This window comes from Limanda limanda, chromosome 16 (genome assembly GCF_963576545.1).
Source record: "Limanda limanda chromosome 16, fLimLim1.1, whole genome shotgun sequence".
Lineage (NCBI taxonomy): Eukaryota > Metazoa > Chordata > Actinopteri > Pleuronectiformes > Pleuronectidae > Limanda > Limanda limanda.
The window spans coordinates 20047314-20070410 of NC_083651.1; the positions used below are offsets into that span (position 1 = coordinate 20047314).

General features: G+C 40.0%; 1 protein-coding gene across 2 annotated transcripts; it reads right to left on the reverse strand.

Moving 5' to 3' along the window:
• Positions 1–543: 543 nt before the first annotated feature.
• On the reverse strand, positions 544–12687 carry prpf40a (PRP40 pre-mRNA processing factor 40 homolog A). 2 transcript variants are annotated; one of them, XM_061088259.1, is made up of 27 exons: positions 12628–12681; positions 11325–11405; positions 11028–11168; positions 9955–10038; positions 9334–9352; positions 9213–9232; positions 9060–9101; positions 8480–8590; positions 8120–8240; positions 7839–7863; positions 7497–7715; positions 7192–7297; positions 6008–6072; positions 5745–5909; positions 4773–4881; positions 4466–4616; positions 4222–4355; positions 4000–4114; positions 3599–3690; positions 3345–3461; positions 2748–2885; positions 2494–2589; positions 2321–2407; positions 2103–2193; positions 1945–2006; positions 1703–1858; positions 544–1233 (listed from the first exon to the last, which is right to left on the reverse strand). In XM_061088259.1, the coding sequence occupies exons 1-27, from the start codon at positions 12628–12630 to the stop codon at positions 1144–1146; spliced, it is 2640 nt and encodes an 879-aa protein (XP_060944242.1). In that variant the 5' UTR covers positions 12631–12681; the 3' UTR covers positions 544–1143. The 2 variants fall into 2 exon arrangements, with proteins under 2 accessions (XP_060944242.1, XP_060944243.1); XM_061088260.1 differs by lacking the exon at positions 11325–11405 and having other exon boundaries at positions 12628–12687.
• Positions 12688–23097: the final 10410 nt, after the last annotated feature.

A 23097-nucleotide genomic window follows, 5' to 3' on the forward strand; every position in this document is an offset into this window, starting at 1 on the left:
GGGTGAGGTGAAAGGTGTCCAGCTGCAACATGCAATTTCACCACTAGATGTCACTAAATCCTACACACAACCTTTAAGTAAAGTACAAATAAAAAGACGAAATGTACTCCCAAGTATCGCTTCACCTTTTCTACTTGTCAAAGTATTTGCGCTTAAATATACTTAAGGCATAAGTCTATCTGAATTTTTCAAAACACAAAACCCCATTCTCTAAATAGTATATACTCAAAATTGAGCACACACACATACACGTCCAATAAGGTTATTCTGGATGTTCCACCGGCTGCTTTGCTGAGACATGAGCAGAGAGGTGGGGAGCAGGCAGAGCTTCCTGCTTCTGTTGTCAAAGAATGTGAAGGGTTTCTCAATGTTTACCTTCCATCATCCTCTCCCGTATTACACCCTATGGAACAGTTTTTCTCAGTATGGTGTTGGAAAGTGTGTGATGAAGTGTGTGATCATTCAGGAGTGGAATCAATCAAAGGCTGCATTCGGCAGGAAAATCGATTCTCTTCTTGAGCAAGGGAGAGGCATTTCGTACTGTTGAATCATATTGTGCAGTTTTTTATTTTTTTATTCAACCTTTAGAGTTTCCTCAAATTTTGACAAGTTGTCACTTGAAGCAAAGATGAGCAGATAAGATTAAGAAAACCTTCGACCCTCCTGAACTACTTTGGTATCCACAAAAAAATGTTTGTCTTGTTTAATTCCAGTAAATCAATTTTAACAACTAAAACCTTTTTGGATCATTCTTCAAGAAAACAGCTGCAGTTAGAGTTGATCAAATCTGTAATATTATTATTGCAAACGTTTGTTTTCATTTCCTGTTGAGAGACACAGACAGACCTTAAGATATGACTTTAATCGAATATAAAAATGAGGCAATGGGGAACATGTACAACTACAGTCAACTAAAAGATGCTCAGAGATAACAAGCCACAAAAGGACGACCTGACATTAACAATCGATCAGCTATTCCTGATATCAAATTATTTATCATTAAGTGTGTTCACAGGTTCAGCGAAGCCTATTCCCTTTAAATAATCATTGGAGGGTGTTATCTCTCAGTCAGTTGAGCCTGAAGGGGAATGCATGTTGGCAGAAGTGAACTAATGCAACAGAAAGGCAGCAGAAGTGTGATCATCAAGGTGCATCCAGCTGTTCTAGTAAAGTTCTTCTTCTCTTCTCCAGCTCTCCTTCACTCAGTTCACTACCTGACGTGTCCCAGCCGCCCTGAAGGAAGACACAAAGATTAAGTGATGACATCAACTTTGAAAGATTGGAAGTAAACTGTTACAGAAAATGTCCTAAACAAGAGTCAGTTGCCTGCAAAAGTGATGCAGGCAACTTTTTGTCTGGTAAACAAAAAGTTCCCCCACACACAAGATACTAAAATGACATCATATTTAGAAACGCCAGGGGTGGGACTACTTAGAAAAAATACTGGTTCCCAAACTAGTGGCTGGTTGGGGGCCAACATTTTTATCCAATTAAAAATAGCATTTTAGCCATAATTGTAACAAAAGATAAAAAATAGGTCAATGTAGACAAAACTATACAAATAATAAAATTGACTGAGGTCATTATGAACTGTTTTTTTTCATGTAACAACATTTAAGAGATTAACATAGGTGGAATTGAAATAATATATATATATGTATGTGCATGTATATATATATATATATAAATAAAGGAAATATACCTCCTCCTTGGCAGCTTTCCTTTTAGGAGACTTCTGTTTAGACTCGGAGTGAGATTTCCCTCTGGACTTGTCGTTCTCTTTATCTTTCTCTAGATCTTTTTCGCGCTTCCCATCGCGCTCTCGTCCTTTCTTCTCTACTTCAGATTCCGGTGATCCCTGTTTGACACAATTACAGTCAGTGTACAAAGACTCATATTTTATATATATATATATTGGTTTCTGGTTGTTTTCTGTATACTCACAGACTTGTGGCGCCTCTTCTTGCCCTTCTTCTTGTGTTTCTTGGATTTTTTGTAGCTTCTCTCTGGTTTTTATGCAGAAAATGTCAGTAAATGTCAACAACACTGAGCTGCTTCTATATGATGATGAATAGATTCACTAGGCTGTGAAAAGCACTCACCAGATTCTCCACTGGAGGAGCGTTCAGAGGGGGATTTGGACTGTGACCTCTTTTTCTTTTTGTGATATTCGTCTTCCTCAGACTCCGAACCCTGTCAAAACATTACAGTCGGGTAATTTAGAGATGGCCAGGCCGTGATATAAGGGGGGGGGGGATATTGATCAATAAACCGTTTGCTCACGGCTCATTGTCTCGTTTCAGAGGTGAGGATTACTGACCGATCGAGAGCGGGAGCGTTTCCTGTGGTGCTTCTTGGATTTCTTCGAGTGCTTCTTCGTCTTGGAGTGATGATGTTGGCATTCGTGCTGTTAAAATGATAAATAACATGTTCAACGACATCATCATCTCGGGTGATAAATTCAGCCTCTTCTCATCGTCAGGACCATCTTACCTCCAGGACGTGCATGAAATCTTTGAATATCCGTTTCCTCTCTGACTCCAGAGTCACGTCCTCAAAAGCAGATTCTTTTAAGAATCTCTCTCTTACCTAAAATATTAAAAGAGTATGTTACGACACTGAGTATAATAAAACCTGAAAGACAACCTCCTACTATTTATTAAGAGAGCAAGAGACAGAGAGAGATGTGAATAGAAAACAGTTGGTGCTGAGTAACTGTAACAGTATCTTTCACACGAGAGACGTACCCCCTCCCAGGAGGTCTCTGGCTCCAGCGGTGGCGTGGCCTGTTTCAGCATGTTCTTGAAGGCTGCTTCTTTCCTTTTCATTTTCCGGGCCTCCTCCTTTTCTCGCTCCCTCTCTCTGGCTTCAGCCTTCTCCAGTAACTACACAGAAAGAACTGGGTTAACAACAGGAAGAATGCATTCCCATAACGTAGAATTTTCTACAATGTAACATGATAACCCGTGCTCACGAGTCATATGGAGCTAAAGTAGTCAACTTCTTACACCTTAAACTCAGTAACTAGAATTATCCAGTCACTACATCCGTACACATTTGATTATGCTTTAGAACAGAGGTAGTGCTGGTTTCCTTTACTACACAGAAATGTATTCATGAGTTTCCTGCTGCCCTCAGGTCTGGAAATTGGGAGGATAGAAACATTTTAGCACCTCTTAATATTATTGTACAGTGTGCATCAAAACATTTAGTAATAATATATTAATATTAATTGGTGTAAATGTCTGGCAGAGGCGGCACATTAAATTGCAATAGACTGAACAGATTATACGAAGGACATCTAATAAAGCTCGGGAGGGAAACGGAAAGGAAAGCAGTCTTACGCTGTTGAAGGCCAGCTTTATGTTTCCTGCGTCCAGTGTGGTGGCTCTCTTATCTGAGCTGATGACTGATCCAAAGTCATCAAAGCTGGTGTTCACTTCAACCAGGAAGCCTTTGTCCTTGAGGAGGGAAATGAAACAAATACCTTGTAGAAGCTGATGTATATGTATGATGCATATCTGCATCATAACAAAGCTCTCAGAGGAGCCTGTGATATATGCTGATCTGAAGTGTACATAAGGTCGAAGATTCTCACCTTAAGAATATCCTTGATGATTCTTTTCTCGTCGTGGTAACGAGCCTTTAAGTCTTCCACGTAAAATTTAAACAGATCCAGGGGAGTGGAACCTGCACAGTGGACGTGATTAAGTTGTTATTATTTTATACATTAAAGGAAAAGGGTCAAAAAAGGTCACACAAGAATGTAAAAAACATTGAAGTCAATCCAATTAAAGTTAAGACATAAAAGGAAATGTTAGGTGAATGTGATTAACAATAAAGTTACTTAACAGTGCACTGCTGTGTTTCATACAGTATTTACACCCTGAGCTGTGTGAGTGTCTATGTTGATGACACGTGCTGTTGTCTGCATGTCACACACACGTATGTCACAGCGTTCAGCTCGTGAAGCCACGTGCGCTGTGAGCTGCCTCTTACCCGGCTGGCCCAGCATGTTGGCAAAGCGGATGTCAGAGCTCAGGGTCGGGTACATCTCCATCCAGGCAGACATGGAGTGAAGCTGCCCATGGTCGTGGAGCTCATCCAAGAATTTCTGAGGGAAAACAGTCAAATAGACCATGAATAAATAAATAGAATATGCCAGTAATTTCCCTGACACAGTAACCTCCAATACGATTGTAAATATCTGTGCCCTCTCACCTGGAATGACTCTCTGTTCTTGCGTTGGCGTCTCCTCTCCCTGAGAAGAGTCTTCTGTTTCTCTTCCTCCTCCTCCTTCTCCAGCGCCCGGATGTGCTCCTCAAAACAGATGAGGGCATCCTCCTTGTCCATATCTGTCAGCAGATGACAACACTATCACCAGCTGCATAGAACTAAGGGAATTTATGACTACGACAACCCAAGAGTACAAATAATTTAAGACTGAGAATATCTGTGCTCATACTCTGCAGCTCCTCGTCTTCAGCGAACGTGGGGTTATCCAGCAGGTACTGCTGGGCCTCGGACCAGGTGGTGCGGTAGGTGACGTTAGCCATGTTGTCCAGGATGTTCTTCAGAGCTTCCCAGTTCCTCTTTCTCAGCTGCTTGGCTTGTTCCTGGAAACAGGAAACAAACAAGGAAACAAGAGTTAATTTAGCTATTTCCAAAACTCCTGGCAGATGAAGACAGGAAGATAAATGGTTCTACATAATATTGCTAAGTCTTTATAGAGCTTTAAAAAGACTTGGCTGAGCTTGAGTCCAAACTCGTACCTTCTCTTTCTTTGCGAGGTAGAACAACACATCTTCATAGATCTCCAGTCTGTCTCTCTCTGGAACGCAGCTCCACACCTCCTGCTCACAAAACATCTGTTCCGCTTTCCTACATCACAAGTACACACAGACACATATTTAGGATAATTTCACACAACAGCCCACATGGGGGCAGTATTTCACAGCCCAAATTGATCTTTAACAAATGCATTAATGCAAGCCATTAGATTGTGTATAGTAAGTTTCATAGCTCCTGAAGTCTTAATAATAACTTACAAAGTACCGATTTTAGGAAGTTATCCACCATGATGTGCACTTTTCATAAATGCTTCTCAAAACTCGTTGCTGTGAAGAGTCAGAGGAAGTGGTTCAACGCAGTGTAAATGGTAAATGAGGTTTTTAATTTAAGGAACCAGACACAGAGTCTTGCTGTGACTCTCCGACCGCCTGTTGTGTTCCATCCCAGATCGCAGCCCCAGTCATCGCCACAACCCCATAACCAGCTGAACTCTGGAACTGGCTCGTTGTCAAGGTCACCAGTCAATCTGTCTCTCTCTCCTCCGTCATAGTGACTCTCACCCAATGCAAACAGGGGGAACTGGGTGTTGCATCATGCAAGATCAAGCATCAGAACTGGAACATGTTTAATGTTACAGGCCTGATGTTTCTCCTCCCTACATGTTGAATGCAATATTTAATGAATCTACAATTTGAACTAGCAAATGTAGCCCTCACTCACTAAATTATAACATAGCGACACAGTGATGGTGATTCAAAGAGCATGTGATGAGCTTAACAGGTCACAGGAGTTGAAGGGAAAGCCAACGGTGCTGTAACGACACGATGTCATGCAAGAGCCACCGTTGGCCTTTCAGTCATCTCATCTGCATAATCATATTGACAATTCTGGGGAACGATAAATCAATGGGGGGGAAAGCAAAACATTTACTGTGGCTTCACTGCAGCACCTACTTGTATCTGGTGGTTGATGTCATCTTGTCGTGGTTTTCCAAAAACCTCTGAAAGGTTTCTTTGGACTCCTTGTATTTAATTCTGGCCTCCTCCTTTTCTTCCTTCTCTGTCTGGACTTTGTAAGCATTAAACGCCTGCTTCTTCTCACTCAGTTTGGGAAGTGCACTTTGTGGATAAGGGAAAGAGAGAAACAGGAGGTGAGAGGTCGGCTGGTTAGGCGCAGAGTAATTGGGATGAAGTGATCATGGTGGAGTAGCCTGTACCTGTAGCGAGGATCGTTGATAATCATTTTCATGGCCTGTTCCCAGGAGGAGTTTGAGGACACACCCTGAAATACAGAGAGTAGGTCATGATAGAATGAACGCTCAAATCAAATTGTTACATTTAAAATGGGAAATTTCAAACAATAGATCAAAACACGTGGACGGTTTTATCATCCTTTGTTACTGAAAGCACACGAGACAGGAGGAGGAACAATGAGTCATGCTGCGTTGTCTCTGAGAAGTTAACACATTTTCTTAGTTACTAATAGATGCCCGTTAAGAGATGTGAAGTGGCAATAATTCAGAGAAGTGCCCCTTCTCCCATTTGCCTCACCCTGGGAGTGACTGCTTCATCCATTATGGACTGATTTCTCCACGTGCCTGCATCTTGTCGGCTGTCACAGTTATTCTAACTCACTGAGGCATGCCACTTTCTCTCACTGTCTTAATCCCAGCCAGCCCCATGATCCAATAAAGCTAATCATCAAGACAGAGCCATTAAGATCTTGCAGGAAATGGCAAGCAATCTCAGAGGAGTGCTTTGTGAACAAAATTAAAAAGAGCCTAAATATAGCAGCCTTCCAGGTGGGTGGTGCCGGGCCACCTTGCGACCAAACGCACACACAACACATCAGAAGCAGCGACAATCGTGCTCAGCCCCCCCGGAGGCTCATGAGGAAGGACAGGGATTAGATCCGGATCAGAATGCAAAGTGTGTACTGTAAACACATCAGGCATTAAAAATCTGATAAATATGTATTTATTAAGGTTACACAACTCGATCAACAAAACACTTGTTGGTGTTAAGTTAATGAGTGAGCTGTAGTATGGGTTTGATGCAAAGCCCAAATTCTTAAATCGTAGAAATGGTCAGATAATCATGATTGTTTATACTACAGATTGTTTAGAGGAACGTTTACTCTATTTTCTCCACCAGCTTCAGTCTAACAGCTGCAGCGACACATGCAGACATGTAGTCACACTGCATTACTCTTGGTGTGGGTCACAGCTTAGAGCATGTTAATGGATACTAATGTTTGATATAAGCAGATGGAAGTTTTTGTATTTTGACCAGTTAACTGTCAAGTTACATTCAGTACATCCTTACAGGACCAGCTCAGCCTGTCACAACGGACGGCCTCCAGTTCCTTGACAGGTTAAACCCACTTGTCACTCGGTCTCACCTTCTCCTTCAGCAGCTCTTTGAAGGCCTGCTTGGCCTCTTCTTTTGTGTTCCACTTGTAGGTTTTCTTCTGAAGTTCGGGCCGTTCTTCCTTTGGGACTTCAACACTGTATTTAATACAAAATGGAAATGTGATTCACTCGGTTGAAAATCCAACACAACAAGCATTTATCACCTACATTAAATATCCTCATCCTTGAGTGTGTTTAGTTGAGAGGTTGGTGCAAAGAAAAACCCAGTGTCACTGTGACCCTGCATGTGTGAAGGAGACGGTACCTGTCTCGGTATCAGACGCCTTTTGTTTACCTGGCTGCGGCCTCTGTGGCAGCTGCGCTCTCTGACATGGGAACAGGAGCGTCTGCAGTCTTGACCTCAGCTGTGAATTGCACAGCCGCCTGGGAGAGGTTTTCTTCTGGGACCGCTGTAGCAGTTTCCACTTCCATTACAGTCGCCATAGCAGCTGTATTATCTGCCTGCATTGCAGGAGGTGCTGTGGTGACGCTGGGGACCATCGCCTCTGCCGTTCTGGAATCAGATAATGATGGTTTTTAGAATATGAGGATAATATAACTGACTGAGTGGGCTACCATCTGAAAAAATATGTTTGGTTTTGAAAACTTCTAACTATTTGTAACAAGTAGCTCTTACCCATTCTCCTCTGCTTTGATCATAGCTGGAAGAGAAACAAGAAAATAGTAGTTATGCTTCTTGTATTCATTTCAAAGCTTGCTGCAGATAGGAGACCAGCACAGAGATAAAGTAACTGAACCAGCCTCCACATGCTCCTGTATTTTTGTGCTATCAGTAATGCCCCTCTAATGCATGGTGCCATCCTCTGAAAATGCCTGCGGGCTGCCGTTCATCATGCTGTTAAAACGCAGCATGGAACATCAAAACAGGTCCGACATCATCAGACAGCAGCTCTTTACCTTCCAGATCCTCCAGGTCTTTGGGTTTGGTCCATCTGGACTCCTTTGTCTGAGAGTTGTAATAATAAGGCTTCCCTGTGTCGGACTTGAACTCCTTCCAAGGGCATCTAGACAGCATTTGCTAAAAGCGGGGAAAAACAAAAGGTTAAAGTCTGTCAGTTGGGCTAAAATGTACTGAGATAGCTTGTGCAATTTAGGATGCACCTGACAAAGAGATATCTATTTTATTAAGTATATGCAATTCATCTACTTGCATTTGGTATGAGAGACACTGCAGGCAGGGCATTTTACACTTCTGATAAAGAAACTTTCTGAGGAAGTGGACATTAAATCTGTTATGAAAGAGATAAAGGTTTTTACTTCTGCAGGAGATTTGAGATCATCCGGTTTCTCCCACGTGGACTGCTTGGTCTCTGTGTTGTAGAAGTAGGTTTTGCCATCAAGAGATTTGTGCTCGGTCCACAGAGACTTCTGAGAAAGCAAAACACAACAGAATCAGCTGTTTCAGTCATAAAAAAAAAGAAACCAAGCAAGATCCCATTTTACTTTGCTTTAGAGCTAGGCATCATTTCAAACTTTTACCTATTACAATTAATGAACGATTATCTTATGCCTAACACCCTGAGTCGTGTAGGTGTCCTAATAATGTCTGTATAGTGAGCTCTGGTCAGTACGGGAGAGAGTGGGGGGGATTTATAAGGTACAACAAGGTACCCGGGGTTCGCCACTGCTAAATAAACATAGCGGAAACCCAGAAGTTTGTGAATGCACGAACTTGGGAAAGCATTAATTGAATTAACCAACATGAACTAAATTAACTTGGTTATAAACGTCGGTTTGGTTAATTGCCCAGCCCAACTTTGATTCTATATAAACACTTTCACCAGTTAAATCTGTCAATTCTTTCACATCAATCTTTATATTTTCTGTAAACACAAACCTTCTTTGGCTGATCTTCCGGTGGAGATCCATTTGTGGTACCCTGCAAAGACGAAATAACAAATAAAAGGCATAAAATTGGAGCAAATGATGAGAGCTAAAAATTGTAAATATGACATTACTGCTTGTAAACAAAGAAATATATCAGACTTACAGCTGTTCCGGGTGCAGCAGCTGGGAGGATAAAAACACAAACGCAGTCAGAACCTGTGCTTTAATGAACACAACATTTGGAAGAATATGATTTACATAATACAGCTAATCAAATATCTTACCTGTGGAGTCAACACCCGGCTGTGGAGAAGACAAATTAATTAGTATAATATTTTCACAGGAAACACTGACAAATCCAGAAGTTTACATCTCTCTACAGATGATTGATGAGTCCATCTGGGAATACAAACTCATAATTCTCGGTAGCTGACAAAGTTTTCGTCATTAACACAAAACTCTGCACTCTAATGATGCAAAAATATATTCACGATAAGCTCGTATTGATTAAGTGCTTGTCTTATGATCTCTACAGCTGTCAGACCAAACTGCTCACTTGAATAAATAGTTTGATCCTCGGTAAAAAGAAAAATGAGCAGAACATCAGGAGTGAAGGGCTCACAAGCTCATTACGTTTTAGTTTTTCACAGTTGAACCAAAACCAAAGAAGTGAGGGACAAACAGCACATGGTGTTCGTTTTCCTTTTGGTTAAACACTATATTTAATTTAGTTTTTTAGCTGTGGTTAAGAATATACAGATTAATTAATGGAGCGAAATCGGGTCACATCTAACAGAGGTGTTACTTGGCTGTGCAAGTGCTTCATTTAGCCGTTCACAGATTCACAGTGTATTTTTGAGACGTGTGAAGCAGAGCACTGATGAGAAGGTGGTTAGGAGATTTACCGGTCCCGTTGGCTGCACGGCCGCAGCTGGCATGCGAGGGGGCATCATCATCCCTGGCATCATGGGTGGCATCATGCCTGGCATCTAATAAAAGAAGCATCATGAAATATTTACCGGTCATTTCCATCCCACCTAGTGCAGGTTCAGGTATCAGACACAGTGTGAGACCAGGGAGTTGGTGTCTATGCGGAAGGATGCATGCGATGATGTGCGACTGAAACAGTGTCTGCTGAGCTTATTTACTGTGTGATACCACAGATTACAACCTGTGCCGCGGCAGCGACACTCCAAACTAGAATCCCCACACCAGCTCCAAGAGTTGTACTGCTGACACTTTAATTAAACACCGACCCCCCCCCCCCCCCCCATTACAGGATCACATATGCTTAATTAATGTGACGTCTTTGCTTTAATTAAATGGATTTTTAAGATCTTGTGAATATTTCAGCAGTATTCAGACAACCAATGGCAATGGTTTAAAACAACACAAAAGCAAGATAAGATCTTAACTATACTGTGAGTGAAATTCCAGAAAACTCAATCAGTAGCTTAAATCTTGTCGACTGCGGATTTTTCTTGAATTAGCTCGTCTTCATTTCCCCCTTCAGAACAAAGCCTCTTTGCTGGATGTTCTGCATTCTTATCTGATTTGGTTTATTTCTCTTTCAAATAACTAAACAGTGCAGTGTTTGAATGATATGTGCCATGAGTTCAGCATGAGGATCGCTGTTTGTTTTTATGGGATAAGAAGCACTGATTTAACATTTATACTTTAAAAACGTTTATTTATAGCATGTTGCAAATGTGTGGTGTCTGGAATCAAAACATGTTTGCTCGCTTTAAGTAAATTCTGCAAGTATAATATGAAAATAAATAAAATATAGAATAATTACAACAATATAAAAGGAAACACAGCTGCCTCGGTTCCTTAGAAATGAAGGAACTATCTGTATATAGAAAACCATTGATTGCAACTTGGATTTTATATTCATAGCTGCAGACATTGGCTCCACCAGCTGATGACGTTGTAAAAAAACAAACAAAAAAATCTTTGAGCTTGGAACAAGGCTAACCTGTCCCATTGGAGGTGCCCCCATAGGTGGCATTATACCCGGTGGTATTATTCCAGGAGGCATAGGAGTCATGCTGGGAGGTCGCTGTCCCATAGGCATTCCCATTGGAGGGAAATGAGGCGGTATTCCAGGTGGTCCCATCTGACCAAAACATCAGGTTAAAGAGAGAAAAGAGGCATTAGATCAAATGAAACATGGATGAAAACTTTTAATATTTAACAAGTTCATATCAGCCCTCTATGACAATGGGAAACAAGAGGAGGAAAGCTAATAGTCACATCTCTGTCACTGACTTACAAACAGGGGAGGCATCCCTGAGGGCGGTACACCTGGATAAGGTGGCGCTTGACTCGGGCCATTATTAACCTCCGATGCAGACTGTCGTGAATGAGAAACACCAGAGTCAGTGAACTCACAGCAGCCAGTTGTGAAAATATTCAACACAGCTTAACGGCTTTTTCAATATCACTTAAAAGTTTGGTTGAATTCGATTTTCTCAATATAATATTAGTCAACAGGCTGAACTAAAGGTCTGTGATTTAAGTACATACAACTTAAATATCTCTATGGATTAGGACAATAAGAGAACACTTTATGATGTGTTGAATGTTTAAAATTAAAATGAGTCAAATGAGGGTAGGAAATTCCATTTGTAGTATTATTACACATTAGTACAGGGTGTATAACATAAATATAGATTTAAGATACATCTCTTGTAATGAAATACAGTTGAAAAGTACCACAAAATAAATCATACAATTGAATCAATACCTCCCAAAAAAAACATTACAGTAAACCTACTGCAGGGGTGTTATTAACATGCACTGGTTTCATATTGGTGCACCAGGACTTTACAGAAGTCTTTTAGAAATATACAGTTATTAAAGATAATATCTGTGGTGACTTGGCTTAACAATGTTTTTACTTTAAATGGTTATATTGTATTAAATGGGCGCAAATACATCCACTTCACCATTAAACCACCGGCTCAGTATATCGTCACTTTTAGCCACAATGCTAACTGTGTCTGACACAGATTGTCTTTGTCCATTAGGCTCCCGTTGATTCTCATTGAAAACAAACAGACTTCAGATTTCTCACTTCCCATCACAGTGACGATCCCACACCGGGAAACCAGTATCATCACATGTATTCCATCTGAATGACTGGGGACCCTGTCTAGATGCTGGTGGAGTGTGGAGGTGCCACAGCTAACGTGAGGGCTAAGCTAGCTAACTATACAGCTAGCTTCAACAAACCTAAAACCGACCCAAAGTTTTAGTTGGCGTATACGTGGAATGACGTATGTTGTTTGCTATCTTAACCAGCGGTGTGTAGTAGTTTGTACTTTTGCTGTACGGTAACCCTGGATTCCAGGACATAGTCTGCACCATGACGCTATACGTTTGCCGCTATGTTAGCTTAATGCTAACTCGGTGTGCTAACCCGTGGTTCCCTGGGACGCACAGCGTGGTTTTAGCGACGCGGAGGCGGAGAGACGGAGACCGGCCGAACGGAGGAAGTTCACAGATCAACTCTCGTCTGCTTCTGGTGCTAACTTCATTGTGAATAAAGAGTTAGTCTGCATGGCAGCACTCACCATGTTGACGAGAGGGTAGCAGCCTCCGAGAAACCCGGACACTTCTCAACAACGAGCGCCCTGATTGGTTCAACTCCGCCGTGACGTATGGGATCAAAGGTCAACATCCTGCAGCGTCGTTCCTCGAAGAAGCTATGTGATTTGACATCTTCTTCAGATCTAGAAGAATAAGTAATGAAACAATATACTTACTACTAATTCCTCTCTCTCCCTATATGGAATGAACAAAATGCAGAGGAAGACCAAGAGCTGCAAGAAAGCCAGTAAATCGACCTTGAGTAAAGTTTTACTTCTCTAACTACCTGCATAACCTGGAATAAAAGAATCAATGATTATACTTAATTGATAAAGCATGAATGTATTTTTTTTTTGTTTTGTTTTTACTTATTAGTATAAAGTGAAATGCTTCTAGTAAAATTAGTTAAAATAGCTTTGTATCATAATATCTGGGGTTACATTAATTAAAGTATCGGTATGAATGTAATAGGCAATATATTCCAAGTGCTGTGATTGTGACAGATGGAAAACCCACACGCATAGACACTCAGGTGAAGATCAAATCAAGCCACAAAAAAAAACAAATTAACACAACAGCATATAATGACACAATATTTAACAAAATGTTTCTCTCTCCACCAGGATTGAGCAACCTTTGTCAACAAAGGAAAAGCCAGTAAGTCGACCTTGAGTAAAGTTCTACTTCTCAAATGCAACTACCTGCATAACCTGGAATAGAATAATCAATGATTATACTTAATTGATAAAGTATTAATGTATTTTTTTGACTTATTAGTATAAGTGAAATGCTTCGAGTAAAATTAGTAAAATAGCTGTGTATCATAATATCTGGGGTTAAAGGAATTAAAGTATCCGTATGAATATAATAGGCAATATGTTCCAAGTGCTGTGATTGTGACAGATGGAAAACCCACACGCATAGTAGACACTCAGGTGAAGATCCAATCAAGCCACACAAAAACAATTGAACCCAACAGCATATAATGACACAATATTTAACAAAATGTTTCTCTCTCCTACAGGATTGAGCAAACTGTGTCAACAGAGGAAAACAGGCAGCTGCGGAAAAGCCAGTAGGTCGACCTTGGGTATAGTTCTTCTAAAATCCAACAACAAACACAACCTGGGTCAAAAGTAAGATTACTAAATATAAAACGATTTTGCTCACATAGAATTAGATGCTCAAATAATTAGAACAAAGATATTTTTTGTAAATGTGATAGGTACATTCAACTGATAGATTTACAAAATAAAAAAATTAAGCACAAAAAACAAGAGCAAAGACATGCCAGTAAATAAAGATACAACCCAGCTACACAAAAACAATTAAAGACAACAGCACATACATAATAGTTTTGTAACATATCTTTATTAAGCGATCAATGACAATAATGAATACAACATTGCAGATAACAACAGAGACATTAGACTGACATGCAAATGTCAATATTATGAATAAATAATGAAATGTATGAGTAAAAATACAAAGCAACAGGGATGGATTTGTGTCTAATGCCAGATTGAATATAATGAAAAGATATAGCTTGTGTCGGCGTGTAACATTTATACTTATACTTTATAAAAAGAATGATATTATGACATAAATAATGGTGAAAAGGTGTTCTTTAACATGAAAACTTTCCTCCATTTTCTCCTTATTTAAGACATTATAACAGGTACCCTTTTTTATAAGCTGGAGTAGCTGGTGCTCAGACGCAGCTAAATTACCTTGGTGTATTGGGGATAATTTGGAGAACTGGCTGTGATTTTCCAATTATTGGCTTCTGTGACAGAGCTCTCTTGGCTGTATGGGGCTGGAATGATTCCCAGTGTGGCTGGGAAATTAGAAAAGTGGTCGGTATCCTCACCTTTTACCTCTTTGAGAGCCATTCACATACGGCCTTCACTCTTTTCCGTCTCCCTCCTGCACTCTGGTCGTAGATTTTTCACACAAACAAGGTTAAGCAGCAGCTCAGCAATTATGAGGGTTATTCAAAGAGAAAAATTAGTTTAATGCCCTAATGAACGCATTGATTTTCATTTATTGCTTTTCCGCATCGATGCCAAATACATTCTGAAAGACCATGTTGTGTATTCAAGATCTGTTTTAAGATGAGCAACTGATATCACGGCTTATCTATATGCTGCTCGCCGTTCTGTTGTTTACTTTGGACTTGTCCCTGGGATTTAGAGGGCTGCCGGAGTGTGAAGCATGCAACAAAAAAAGATCGGGGGAAACAGATGAGCCCACACTCGAGGTAGATTGCCATAAACTCTGATGCATTTACTGACAAGTGCAGGAGAATTCCCTATCCATTCTCTTAAGAAGCAAAAAAGACAACGAGGCGACAGTGAGGGGCAGTGATGGATCGAGCTTCAACCTAATGACGGGAGTCAGTCAACCACAGCGCATCACTTGTCCTCAGGGAAACAAACAAACACAAGACCAGCCATGAATCAACACTGCTGCGGAGCTGCTAATGTTTTTCTTTTTGATTTAAGATATTTGAAAAAGCCAGTGGATAAAATATTCAGCTGTTTCAGCCTCTCATCTTTTATGTATATCTGATTTCAAAAGTTCATTTCTTTTTTACATGGTATTAACATATTGATCTTTGTGCAGACAAATCGTAGGAACTTCGTTATTGATGTGTTTTAAATCAATCAGTAGACTCAACTGGCCTTTATTTTTATTGCACTTTTCATGAAAATAATGTAACACAAAGTGCTTAAAGAATGAAAGCGCAAAATAGAAGCACTAAAAATTAAGTTTAAGTGAAAATCCCCCCCCCCCCAAAACCCTTGTTCATTCCTATTTTAGTCTAGTTATCAGTTGATTCTTTTTATATCTTTGTAACTTATCTTACTTGTATTCTTATATATGTAGGCACTCATTATTACACTTTGATATTTTGATAATTATGTTTTTACACTAGATAATTTCATACTTCATACTATATTCAAATATGATTTACGTTATTATTTTATTTTCTTACTGATACCATACTGTTCTGTATTGTATTGTGTCTTATCGTAACATATTGTAGCTAATTTGCACAACATATACAAAAGGATACTAGAATAAAAGAAGAATTAGAATGTAATCAGTTGTTAATTACTGTTTGAGGTGATATTAAAGACAATAGATCATAATAGTAGTGGTGCTTGTCATTGTTGCTTGGAGTTCAATCTCTTCAGGAAGAAACAAGCCCTTTAATTGCAGAGCAGCTCTTTTGTATGAGACAAGTGAAGCTAATTTCCACAAACATCAATAAAAGATGTGTAACACAAATCAAATACCACTCTCACTCAAGTCGTTGGACTGATACTTTTTATTGATTGCTCTTACATCATTTATTTATCATGCATTTGCATTTCGAGACAAGTCATGCACTGCAGATATGCACAGTACATTTATATGCTCTGGTTTTCTATTTATATATCCCAGTACTCCATTGTTGTGAGTTTGATTGATTCACAATATATGAGGTGGTCAATGTTTGCCTCCAGCCTTTTTACCCAGTGAGCTTTGAGTCCGGCTTGTTGTTGACCTGCCTTACAGGCACTCTTCTCTCATCCAACCATTGGCTTCCTGTCAACACTGCTCACATTAACCACCAGACAAACACCGTATTACATTTGCAGCAAGCTTTTCAATTTCCATTCTAAAAATAAAGGAGCCAGAGCAGACCTGAATTATGTTACATTAGTCTGTGGAGATTCTTCTTTTTCACGACTGGAGAGCTTCTACAACACAAAGGCTCATGTGAGATCTCTGTGGCAGTTCATATTGAACAGAAGCAAAGTCGATTCTTGTCTTTCTGTAAGTTTATACAGCTTCTGCAGATGGACTCGCCAAACAGTGACATACAGGAGATGAACAAATGAGCACAGATATGATCAAATGTTTTTTTAAACCATCGTTGCAAAAGAGAAGTCATGTTGACTTTTTATGATTAATCTAAATCTCTTTATTGCAATGAAGATTTCATATGTTTGTATGGTTTAGGATCATTTCCTCTCAAACTAAAGTCACACTCAGACAGTTCATGTGATCACTGATGGATTTTAACAGCACTTTTTATGGAAATAACTGTACAGTGTGGTATTTATTAATCATTATGCCTTTGGTTAAGTTATTTACCTTCAGGGCATATTAATATATTGATTTTTCCTGAAAACACATTAGATAAGTAGTATTCCTACTTCCAACTGCCAAACCCAGCTTGTTTTGTAGCTATTTGTTTGCTTGAGGGTAATGTTTTGCCTGAATAAAGGGATATATCGGTTGCATATTTTCAGTCTAGCCTGCTTTTGCCAGAATATTAAACCCCGGGATCACAAATTTGAACTGGCCCAGCGAATTTGTCATAGAAACGGAGAAACCAATTTAGGTAAAAACTCCTTTTTGGGCTGCAATTATTACAGCGAATGACACAAAGCTGTTGATTGCAGAAAACCAGCTATTCACACTCTCTTGTTCTGAAAGAGTTGCTGATTTCACGGATAGCAATCATGTAGGTCAAAGAGTTTACTTTATAACACACACACACACACACACACACACACACACACACACACACACACACACACACACACACACACACACACACACACACACACACACACCAAACACCTTTTTCCTCCAGCTTTTGGTGTCTTGGTTTCTAATGGAGATGGCAGCTATGACCACGATGTCATAGCACAGCAGAAAAAGAAGTCTGAATGAGCGTGCTGCTGAATGTCACAGTAAATGTCAGACGAAGTATTTTTAAACTTTGAAATCTCTGTTAAAAAATGTTATCGACTCAGGAGAATTCCAGGAACGTCTCTGTCGGTCTGATAAACCTCAGACATCATGCTCAGCACTCCTGAGCTTCTGCTTCTTCTGTGCACGGCGAGGGCGTGTGTGTGTGTGCACTCTGAAAGGATCCAGGATACGTTGTCATCTGTCAGAAAATGAATTGGTCTGGCTTGCACTGACAGGTTGTCAGTCAGTAAGAGGCAGGGTCTGCATGTGCATGTGTGTATAAAGATGGACATGGGGAGACACAGTGTCACACACACACTCGCTCAGGGCTGAAGTGACAAAAGCGATACTCTGTCATCAGGCATGACCGATGTCATTTGTGTCCCAACACTGATAAATATGTTCAAATCAATAGAAATACTGTGCACTGCATAAAAGTTTCAAGGCATCAAAATGGTAGCAAGAGGGGAGGATGGTTTGAATTGCCCCCTGGGGACAAATAAAGTTGTTTTGAAAGAATTAAAGGAATTATTTTCCATAGATTTTGTTTAAAAGATCGCTTTCCTTCCTGGATGCAGAGATAATATAAAGCATCACCAGCAGCCAGTTATTTAACTTAAATACTGGAAGCAATGATCCACAGTTTGTCCTCACATTTGTCTATTTGCAGTTTCTCCTTATGAATAGATCCAGTTTCCGGCTCAATCTCTTCAAGGTCCTGAAACCGAGAACCACAATGGGTGAAAGAAAAACAATTTCTAGTTACTAAAACTGACTCTGAAGATTTTTTTTTCCAATTCATCCATATGAGGCATTTTGTAGAGGCAGTGCTGAAGTTGATAATTTGATATATGTGTAAAAAGTTCACTCTTATTGATTTTAGAATGCTAATAGAAGCTGTTTCCTTTACCACTCAGACACCAGTGGCTTGTGTGTAAGCGTACATTTCCGATATTCCTTCAGGTCATATGCTGATACAAGTAGTTGTGGGAAATCAAACATACTCACAATCAACTATTAAAAATTACCATTGAATATTTTGCTAAACAAACTTTCTTCTTTCATGACTGAGAATAGCTGTCTCCATGGAGATGAGGGTCTTATAATGGATTTCCAGCCCAGCTGTGACACACATGGATTTGTGTGTTGGACCTAATCACTCCAGTATTTCAGTGCATTAAGAGAAAGATCAAAATGGCTGGTGTCAGACATGTAAACTTTATTCTTGCTCGATCAAACTGCATCCTCCACATGGGGGGACATTATCCAAGCTGCATCTTCAGCTACTGAAAATGTCATGCACCTAGTCTTTAGTCAGTCATTCAATATGTCAGGCCGCCACCATTTAGACACATGGGATAAAATATAGGTTCTGGTTTGACGCCTCTCAGGTAGGAGAGCGTCTGGTGAGTGGTTTTCATTGGCGGACTGATGTCCAGCTGTGGGCACTCGCCGACTGCTGAGTCTGTGACCTGTAATTTGTAGGAAATGGCTGAAGAAAAGGAGGGGGAACCACAAAGAGGATGTCAGGGGATTTATGTGTAATAGCTGTCTCCCAAACAGGTCTTTGTGTTCCATGTACTTCATTTCGAATTCCCTATAGAAAACCCCAGCGCTGCAATGTGTTTATGATTGGGCCGGGGGAGATTTGATCAGGAGCGAGTGGTTGCTAGAAACTATTTGGACTTAAATGGAACAAGTTGTGTATCGGAATGAAATGTGCCTGCTGTGGCACTATAGGCATTTAGAAGCTTTGTGGAATCTTTTGTGTCGTTTAGCAGCATTACGCAATGCAATATTTTAAAAATGAATAATTGAGTAAAGAACACTCCACATGTAAACCTCCTGTAGCCAACACAATCAAATTCACAGGCATGAACTCACAATTATTTTCATTTTGAAGATATTAATTAATTAATACCCAGTCCAAATCCCAGTCTGAGCTGGGCTTTTTTGTGAGGAGTTTGCGTTTTCTCTCAGTGTTTGTGTGGGTTTTTCTACAGGTACTCCGGCTTCCTCCCACTGTCCAAAGACATGCAGATGTTGGCGATACACTGTCGACCTGTGTAACCAACCTCTCGCCAAACATCAGCTGGGATTGGCTCCAGCTCCCTCTGTGACCTTCAAAGCGGTATAAAGGATGGACGGAGACAATAAAACATCACCAAAATAAGAGTTTGGCTTTAGGAAATGGTGATCAATATATGACATAGCGATCTGCTGTAATAGTTTGTTTGCCTCCTTGCTTGAGGATTCGCTCCTTCACAAAATCAACCACATAACACTGAATAAAGCTCAGTCTCATTCTGTACGTGCAGCATTTTAAATCACTTTCCCAGCTCTGTGTGTCATATGGGAGGCGGAGGCACTTTACTTAATGTATGCATTATGCAGCCACATATTAGAGCTTTGCACTAAACACCACAGCTTTAATTAAAACATCACATGAAGTCATGGGAACTTGTGCTGAAGGGTGGGATGAATATTTTAGCCAGGGGATTTTTTTAAAGTTTATCTCAGCCAAGAGCAAGGAGGTTGCGGTTTAATCTCTGGATCAGCGACGGCTTTTAACCACACTCACCACGCTGCTCCGGCAAGATTACTTTGAAATACAGGCAGCTTTCAGAAGAGTAGCCAATTTAAACTCTGATATCATTCCTATCTCCAAGGAACAGCACAGGACTTTCTTTCTCAAAGGATGAGAAAGAATAGACAGAATCGATAAACACATTGACTTTCACTACATAATGTAATTGCTGTTATATAGTCCCTCCCCTCTTCACAGAACATTGTGTTCGGGACATGACTGAACGGTCAATTAGCCATTACTATGCTCATTTGTCTGCATCCCGCCTGTCAATCGGGCAGAGTAGCTCCATGGAGATGACGATGATCGCCAAACCTCACAAATCTAAATGCGCGTGTGGTCGTCTCGGCACGACGCAAACAATTAGAGGGAAAAGATTCACAGTCTGAGCAGCATATCTGTCGGACTGATGTGGCATCTGTTTGTGAAACTGAGCGTAGTTGTTTTTGAAAGATCGCTGAGATCAAGTGGGGGGGGTGGGGGTAGACAAACATCAGGTGTGGAATGAGATACGCATCCCAGGGGGCGCCGCTGTGGGATGTGTACCGTTCATCACACCTTGTTTAATCCCAACAAACTTGACAAACTGGAGATAAATACCCACATAAGTGTTCATTCAGAGGAACCGTTTGACATCTGTTATGCAAGAGGACTAACTCTGTAACACACTGGAACAATTCTGAACATCTGGCGATACCAATTAGCCATGCAAGGCTGACCGCTTGGGCCACAGGAGAACACAACATTTTGTTTTTAAGTTTTTGTTGTGAGAAATTAACTCGATGCATCATTTGAGTGTAGGAAGGTTTTTTCTCTTTAATTGACACGTGAACAAATGGGCCAAAACTTTCTATTCAGAACATTTGGAACCTCTTTATTCATCCACTTTTTCAGAAAGTGCCACAGCGTCGGTAGTAGATGAGACTCAGGCTTCAAGACAGTAGATATTAGGGATTTGGACATGTTATTACTCTGGGAACAAAACAGTGTGTCTCACAGTAATCGCACCTGAATGGATCGACTAAACTGTGTTGAGACATGCACTAAAGTCTGGAAGTTTTTAGGGAAATTTCCAAGGGAGCTGTATGTGAGAATAAAATCGCCCAAGTCAGTTACTCCAGACATTTTCTAAAATTTGAGAATAAATCAGGAAAATTATCTCAGGATGAGAACAAAATGTGCAAATGTCAAAGAAAGAACAAACATATGTGAGTATCTTCCTCTTCCACCATCTCTGATGTGTTATCACATAAAAATTGCAGTGGGATTAGTACAGGGTCATGTTCTGCCTCCTGTATTCTCTCTGCCAGACGTCCCCCCCTCGCCTGAATGTTCCAGATATCGTCCTGTTGTTTTAAAAGTGTCTGACGTGGACAATTTCCTGCTGCCATCTTCACATGTAAAATGCAAACTCCGGAAAATGTCCAGATCCAATTTTCCACCTGTTTTACAGACTGTATATTTGAAAACAGTCTTTAAACCACATATTAAATTATTCATCATTAAAAAGAGTAGGGTTGCTGGCATGACTAAAGACTTAAAATTTTTAAAACATGTTATTGTAGAGGGAATGGAATCACATTGCATGAATGTCCTTTTTAACAGTATCGTCACCGGCTCCAAACCACACATTTATTTAAATAGATACGTTTTTGATCTCAGTTGGAGTTTCAGAAATCTGCAGCAAAGTCAATGTTTGATGTCCATTCATTTTATGGTTCTATATAATTACACTTTTTAGAAATCTATTCATGGAAAAGTATTTTCCTGTGGCTCCATTGGCTGACTTATATTGAATATGTAATTTCAAAATCTCTCCGGGGCCCATGAGACCCTCGACGAGTCAGACAGATCCATTGTCCTCCCAGTCGGGCGACCGACACAGCACTGTGATATTCAGTTAGCTGGAAGCACCTGCTCCCAGTCTGTAATGAGTATGCAGAGTTTGCTGCACAGGAAGCAAATGGCAGAAGCCTGATAGAAAGCGTGAGTCCAGGCGAGAGAGAAAAATGACCCCATGAGTAAAGCGAACAGGGCGGCTCCATTTAAACCCCCCCCCCCACCTATTTAACTGGCTGGTGGATTTGATGTTTCATTAAATTGATGCCTTAAGCCGCCGCTGGAATGTGATGAACCAATTTTATGTTGTTCTCTTTGCTCTCTCTCTCTTTGCTCTCTCAGCTTTGTTTTCACAATTATTGCAACCGACAATGCAATTTATCTTTACATTTTAAAAGGTCTCTTTAACTTTGTGATCAGAATTTATCAGTGAATAATCACAATTCTTAAATAACATTACAATCCCAACACAGACTATGATCTGTTTAGTTTCACAGGTGACACTTTGAGGCTGTCCTCATCATGTCAACACATAAAATAATGGTAGATTAATTGATTTTGTTTTTAATACTTACACATTTATTTGAAAAGATACATAAAGTATGTATGTACCTGAAGTATAATGTCCCTCTTGCAGGGAGGAAGCAAGTATCACTAGTGGAAGAACAACAGTAAGTCGATATAGGAAGGCAAGGCAAGACAGATTTATACATAAAGTGTGTTTCATACACAGAGGCAGATTCAAGGATTCAAAAGAATACTATTCAAAATCAGAAAGCACAGTTTAAAACAAGTTTAAAGCTAACTAAAAGAGATTAAAAAAGGTAAAATAATAAAAAAATATCAAATGTATGTACTATAAAGTAGTAACTAAAAATAGAATAGATGTTCATCAATAAATTTGATGAACTTATGAAATAGTTAAAGTTATTCAACAGTTATTTAAGAGCATTAGCAACACCCTGAAACAATAATGGTTATCACTAAAAGGCTTGCAGAATTTTTTCAATTAAAAATATCAAAGCACAGAATACAGTCACATAAAGGATACCCTGACTGTTTTTGCTTGGTGGAAATGTTGATTTGTCAGTTTAACTTTGGAACTATTCTGTCATTAGAGTTTTATTGCTGGAGAATTATCTATCTCAACTCCTGGTGGCGGAGTAAGTGATGAGTCATGCATCATTTTCACAGGTACTTACATATTACAGAATCGATTGTTGAATGTCTGAAGCCAGAGAACTTTGTATCATATATCATGTTTTCCTCTCCTGAT

What these genes read in the sequence shown, in the direction of transcription:
- prpf40a (XM_061088259.1), bottom strand. An exon ending in TGAAGACGAGGAGCTGCAGA is followed by an intron (nt 4,356 to 4,465) that starts GTATGAGCACAG and finishes ATCTGCTGACAG; the next exon opens with ATATGGACAAGGAGGATGCC. An exon ending in CAACATGCTGGGCCAGCCGG is followed by an intron (nt 3,691 to 3,999) that starts GTAAGAGGCAGC and finishes TCCACTGTGCAG; the next exon opens with GTTCCACTCCCCTGGATCTG.